Raw genomic sequence first — 6,314 nt, 5'->3', positions numbered from 1 at the left:
CCCAGTTCCGACCGGGCCGCACGGGCTAACGGCCGTCAACGGCCGCGCCGTGAGCGCGCGTGGCCAGGTGGCCTGACATGTGGGTCCGGGCGGTCAGAAAAATGGTTCAATCGCTAGTCACGGGCGTTTTGGGTTTTTTGAAACAGCGAACCGCGCGACTAGTAGCTTTCTGAGAAAAATTAAAAAGTGATAGTTTTTTGGAACCCTAGCATGTAAACTAGTAGTTTTATGCTATTTACTCCATTTTTGCACACCCTGTGTTTCTATTCTAGTCTTCTCCCCATTAACCGTAGTGCGCAGCGATGCCACTAACACTAGATCAGGAATGATGTCAAAAGAGAAAGAAAGCACTAGATCAGGGACACAACGGGCCAGGAGCGTTCTCCGTCCAATACATGGTGGGCACCTCCGCACCAACACCAAGTTTTGCCGACTCACGTGGGGGCGGCCACGCTACTACTACGATCACGAAAGCTCAAAATCATCAAGCCAAGATGATAATCACTTTTGTCACCGCCGTTTGCCCATGAAGCACATTTCTGCAAAGTCTCAACGTCGTCTCCTTGTTTTATTTGTCCTGGCGAACATTACTTTTAGCCTTTTCTAGATACGTAGTGGTCCTCAATCGTAATCACTAGCGTCCTCATGCCTCTGAAATGCACTACCAAGCACAAAAGCCAATCATATGCAATGCTGACGAGGAACCTCCTTTCCGTGAAGAGAATAATCTCATCAATCCTCTCAGGAAATCCTGGATCCACACTATGGATTCTAGTGAAGAAACACTTTATTCCCTGCCCTTACTTACATTATCAAGGGTAGTACTGCGCCTCTACTCATCCTAACATTTTTATTTTTCCGTATCCAAATTGTTTTTACCAAAGCGGATCGCCTATTTCCAGATGTTTCTGTGAAGAATTGCACATGCCAGTGAAGCACCATTTTAGCAACCAATTCCTCGTTGGTTCCTTATCCCCATGCACATCTCCCTGGCTAATTTCCTGAGAAAATTGTGCATCTTGTCTTGTGTGTCTCATGTTGCCAAGTCTAAAGGTAGGGAAGAACTGAAAACCCTGTCCTTTGCCTTCAAAGCCTACCAAAGCAACAATGCAGTATGATCACTGAGAAGCCAACATAACAAAACTCACAAAACAATATGACCGCACGCTTACTTCTTTGTCCCAGTTGGTTCGCAGGGTGATGGACAGGAGCAACACTGTCTGCACGACAAGTCCACAGGTTAATCCGAACCACAGCCCCTAACAGTTCATGACGACATTTTTCAGAGGTTTCCTCAAGTCAAATGAGGAATATAGGTCAACTTAGAGCTTTTTGTATAATAACATAAGTAAAATAAGTACCATTCCACCAAGGTGGTACACAAAGGCAAAATATAAAGCCGCGGGGATGCCGACAAGGTAGTACGCGCTGAGATTGACATACGCGCCAATCTTCTGGAAGCCACAGCCCCTAACGATACCTGAAAAACGCCGATCACAGATATTGTTCATCCTATATCTATATGCAGGCTCCTTATAATTTCCAAATTTATTTTCTCTGAAGCACCTACACTGCACTTACCTGAAAGGACACACTGCAGGTCATCAAACAAGAATGTCACGGCAAGAATTGGCATCATTCTGGCAATGTATTCCACCACTTCCTTTTCGTTGCTGTATGCGTACCCCCATAAATTGCGCACCAGAATGATAGCAAGACCGACCGATACGCTCGATACAAGACCCAGAACCATGATCACATGGGTCGCTAGACGGGCAGCATCAGGTCGCCCAGCACCAAGCTCGTTTGATACACGGGTGCTACAGAGGCAAGATAATAATGAATATCAGGTTTTCCGTATGGTAAGATAGATAATACTCCCTCTGTAAACAAATGTAAGCCGTTTTCGGTCACTACTTCAGTGATCTCAAATGTCTTATATTTCTTTACGGAAGGAGTATCATTGAAGTACTCTATATGATCAAAAATCAGGTTTATGAATTCAAGTTGTTCAGTCTGACCTTATAGCTGCACCAAGCCCAGATGGGATTCTGAATACTAATGAAAGAGTATTTAAACTGCAGCAAGTTGAGCTGTTACTATCAGAGAAGGCGAAGGCGATCCAGATGTGAAATAAGCCATGCATATGACACCTCACCTGATAGACAACACCGACGCCTCGAGCTTAGGATTTGGAAGAAATCCAGAAAAAAGTACAAGCAGCTCAAATGACCACCACTCCAAACTGTGTAAAATAAATGTAGGATGGAATTCAATTGGAGATGGACGACGGAAAATTATACCTGCAATTAGAGAAGGATAAACTCAAACTCACCAAACCATGAGAGCAGATGGAACGGCAAGCCTCAAAAAGCTAAGGATGTCGCGAAACGCCTCCATTGACAACCCTGTCCAAGTCCTCTTACAGGATGGAGAGAGCCTGATGTAGAGAGCCAGGATGAGCAGATTGGTCAGGTAAGAGATTGTATTGGCCAAGGCAGCACCCTTGTTGCCCAGGCCAAGCTTGTAAACCAGCAACCAGCACACCAAGATATGGTTCAGTGCTGTGACACCTGAGCTCAGCATCACCGGGAGGACGATGTTCTGCGTTTGTAGGAACCGGACATGGCACTGCAGCGGGCCGTAGACGAACAGCGCTGGGATCATCCAACGGATGTAGCTCCCTGCTCCCATGGCAATCTCAGGGTCCTGGCCGAAGAAGAGGAGGATCTGCCCAGTGTATGCCCATATCACAGCAACCATGACGCTCAGAGGAGTGAGCACAAGGATTGCCCTCTGCTTGTAGATGCCAAGAAGATGGTACTGCTTTGCTCCGAAGGCTTGCCCACACAGTGTGTCCAAGCTGCTGGACATGCCGGCCTCAAATGATCATGAACAAAGAAAGCTGATGTTAGTTGTTCAGGAGGTCCAACATATGTAAGAGACAAAGTCGACATAATATATATATACCAACAAGCTGAAGCCGGTGACACCGGCGAAGGAGGTGGCGATGGAGGCACTCGAGAGATCGAGCTCACCGAGGTGACCGACAAACATGACTGATATCATCTGGACGACGTTCTGCAGGAGGCTTCCGACGACGAGAGGCCCGGCAAGGTACAGCTGCTTCTTGACCTCAATCACTAGGAGGCTCTCTCCTGGCCCTCCTGTCTTCTCACTCTTGCCTCCAACAAGGGGCTCCTCCATGTTTGGCAGCATGCTTGGAACTTCACACTCTACTTCTGAACAAGGAAGGTGTTCACAAGTGAAATGAAGGGATATTTAACACGAACGTGGAAGAAGATACCGATGGATTTCACCAATATTATATAGCCAAATTCCGACAGGAAATCGAGAGGAAACAGAGGGCATTAGCTTGGCAGCCAAGTTCAGCATGTGTCAACAAGAAAATTTGAGCATGATTGAGACGATTCAGAGTACAGAAGTCAAGTGGACTAAAACTCCATGGGAGACTAAGGAGGCAGCTTGGCAACAAGGTTCAACACAACTGAGAGAATAACTATCCGGCAATCTGCAGTGGATGGGATAATAAAGAATACATGCTCGACCACAACAAGATTGCCATTTCTATCCCTTCTTGAGTGCACTTAGATCTGCAATACTAATCAGAGGAATATAGTACCAAGGTAGTAATAATGAAATCAAACATGGATTCCCTTTGCCCACTCGTTGTCACTGTCACACCTTTTGAACATATCATCAATAATGTAAACAGTTTAAGGCCAATCGTTTCTAAGCGCGCATATCTTAAAATTTATTCCTTTTTTGTTCTGTTGTGTCTGACCACTCACGTGCTACCACCTACAGAGTAATTTGAAACGGAGGGAGTACATATAAACGGAAGGGCATTTTCCAAGATCCAGGGCCACTAGCGAATCAACTGACGACTCCTGTGATTAGGAACCGCAAAAGTAAAAATTCAGAATGGCTTCTTGAATCCATCCAAGAAAATTCAAGACATCCCTCCTCTACGCGCAAAACAGAACCTCCTAAGATGTACTTCAAAATGAGGCAAGAGCAAACTCTGTCGCTCTTAGATGCTACAACCAAAGCACGGAGTCAAATTCCAGAGAAGTGGCGAACCTCTCCAATGGAGCAATACCGATAAAAGGCGAGAAAGGGGATAAGAACAGCACCGCAGGCAGGTAGAGGGCGTGTTGAAGATTCCGCGGAGAGGGAGAGCACCGCGGGGGCTAGACGTCGGCGGCCCGGGTGGCCACGGCGAGGAAGCGGCAGAACAAGTCCTCCTCACACAAGGGCGATGGGGCCGCGAGCAGGGCGGCTATAGAGAAAATGAGTGATGCATGTCACACTCTCACACCACATATAGTTCTTTTAAAAAGAAGGTTGAACCCGATCCGCATCAAGCGATGCACACAACCATATTATTATATTATTCAATAATGCCCTATGGAATAATAGGGTAGAGCCGAATGATCCGTCGGAGTGAGTGTTGCCGTCGGTACCGACTAAGGCTTGTCTGCCTGTGACGGACGGCGCCCCGAGACAAAAGATATTTGGAACCGGCGCCATGTTGATGGTGCCCGCTACGACGGCGACGGGCGACGCCCCGAGACAGGAGGTCTTGGAGACGGTTGCCGAGCAGGCAGAGGGCCCGAGACCAGAGGTCTCCGAGAGGCCAGTTGGGTCTGCCCGGCGCCTCTCCGGTGTCGAGGGGAGGGGGAGTTGCGGGCAGGAGGCCCTTGACCCCCTTGCCCCCTCTCTCTCTTCGCCGTTCGGAGCCTAGGCAGGCTCCGCCTTCACCGACACATGCTAACGTGCGCTTGGTTGCGGCACCGAAGGAGAGGATGGACGTGCCGGTAGGAGGAGTCTTGTCACCCTCACTTCCCACGTCGGCACTTGTCGGACCTGATGGATGCACGACAAGGGACCTGATACGTCCATTTTGCATCATGTTTTTATATTGATATTTATTGCATTATGGGCAGTTATTACATATTATGGTACAATACTTATGCCTTTTCTCTCTTAATTTACAAGATTTACATGAAGAGGGAGAATGCCGGCAGCTGGAATTCTAAACCGGAAAGGAGAAAATCTGAGAGACCTATTCTGCACAATTCCAAAAGTCCTGAAAAATTACGGAGAATTATTTTGGAATATATAAAAATTATTGGGCAGAGAAACTACCAGAGGGGGCCCACCAGGTGGCCACAAGCCTGGGGGCGCGCCCTGCCACGCTTGTGGGCCCCGATGTCTACTACACAACCTTCATCTTGTAGACTTTGTTGGGCCTCCAAGTGCAGAGATTTGTAGGACAGTAGCAAATTTGCTCAAGTGGATGATCTAAGGTTTATCAATCCGTAGGAGGCGTAGGATGAAGATGGTCTCTCTCAAGCAACCTGCAACCAAATAACAAAGAGTCTCTTGTGTCCCCAACACACCCAATACAATGGTAAATTGTATAGGTGCACTAGTTCGGCGAAGAGATGGTGATACAAGTGCAATATGGATGGTAGATATAGGTTTTTGTAATCTGAAAATATAAAAACAGCAAGGTAGCAAGTGGTAAAAGTGAGCGTAAACGGTATTACAATGCGTTGAAACAAGGCCTAGGGTTCATACTTTCACTAGTGCAAGTCCTCTCAACAATAATAACATAATTGGATCACATAACTATCCTTCAACATGCAACAAAGAGTCACTCCAAAGTCAGTAATGGCCGAGAACAAACGAAAAAATTATGGTAGGGTACGAAACCACCTCAAAGTTATTCTTTCTGATCAATCTATTCAAGAGTCCGTAGTAAAATAACATGAAGATATTCTTTTCGTTCAATCTATCCTAGAGTTCGTACTAGAATAACACCTTAAGACACAAATCAACCAAAATCCTAATGTCACCTAGATACTCCAATGTCACCTCAAGTATCCGCGGGTATGATTATACGGTATGCATCACACAATCTCATATTCATCTATTCAACCAGCACAAAGAACTTCAAAGAGTGCCCCAAAGTTTCTACCGGAGAGTCAAGATGAAAACGTGTGCCAACCCCTATGCATAGGTTCATGGGCGGAACCTGCAAGTTGATCACCAAAACATACATCAAGTGGATCAATAGAATACCCCATTGTCACCACGGGTATCCCACGCAAGACATACATCAAGTGTTCTCAAATCCTTAAAGACTCAATCCGATAAGATAACTTCAAAGGGAAAACTCAATCCATTACAAGAGAGTAGAGGGGGAGAAACATCATAAGATCCAACTATAATAGCAAAGCTCGCGATACATCAAGATCGTACCACCTCAAGAACACGAGAGAGAG

At 46.4% G+C, this 6,314-nt stretch overlaps 1 protein-coding gene across 2 annotated transcripts; it reads right to left on the bottom strand.

Annotated features, from left to right (window-relative positions):
• Nucleotides 1–691: 691 nt before the first annotated feature.
• LOC119354914 (protein DETOXIFICATION 16-like) lies at nt 692–4,313 on the bottom strand. Of its 2 annotated transcripts, none has more exons than XM_037621681.1 (9): nt 4,158–4,313; nt 2,971–4,061; nt 2,336–2,880; nt 2,159–2,245; nt 2,022–2,078; nt 1,582–1,820; nt 1,362–1,480; nt 1,173–1,259; nt 692–1,093 (listed from the first exon to the last, which is right to left on the bottom strand). In XM_037621681.1, the coding sequence occupies exons 2-9, from the start codon at nt 3,217–3,219 to the stop codon at nt 1,034–1,036; spliced, it is 1,443 nt and encodes a 480-aa protein (XP_037477578.1). In that variant the 5' UTR covers nt 3,220–4,061; nt 4,158–4,313; the 3' UTR covers nt 692–1,033. The 2 variants fall into 2 exon arrangements, with proteins under 2 accessions (XP_037477578.1, XP_037477577.1); XM_037621680.1 differs by having other exon boundaries at nt 2,971–3,242.
• Between the last annotated feature and the right edge of the window lie 2,001 nt (nt 4,314–6,314).

The sequence above is a fragment of the Triticum dicoccoides genome, chromosome 2A (assembly GCF_002162155.2).
Source record: "Triticum dicoccoides isolate Atlit2015 ecotype Zavitan chromosome 2A, WEW_v2.0, whole genome shotgun sequence".
Classification (NCBI taxonomy): Eukaryota; Viridiplantae; Streptophyta; class Magnoliopsida; order Poales; family Poaceae; genus Triticum; species Triticum dicoccoides.
Note: the sequence above shows the minus strand (reverse complement) of the source record. Positions and strands in the feature narration are given on the sequence as shown.

What these genes read in the sequence shown, in the direction of transcription:
- LOC119354914 (XM_037621681.1), bottom strand. Translation starts at nt 3,219, where the DNA reads ATGCTGCCAAACATGGAGGAGCCCCTTGTTGGAGGCAAGAGTGAGAAG. An exon ending in GGGCTTGGTGCAGCTATAAG is followed by an intron (nt 1,821 to 2,021) that starts GTCAGACTGAAC and finishes TTGCCTCTGTAG; the next exon opens with CACCCGTGTATCAAACGAGC. An exon ending in TGTACCACCTTGGTGGAATG is followed by an intron (nt 1,260 to 1,361) that starts GTACTTATTTTA and finishes ATGAACTGTTAG; the next exon opens with GGGCTGTGGTTCGGATTAAC.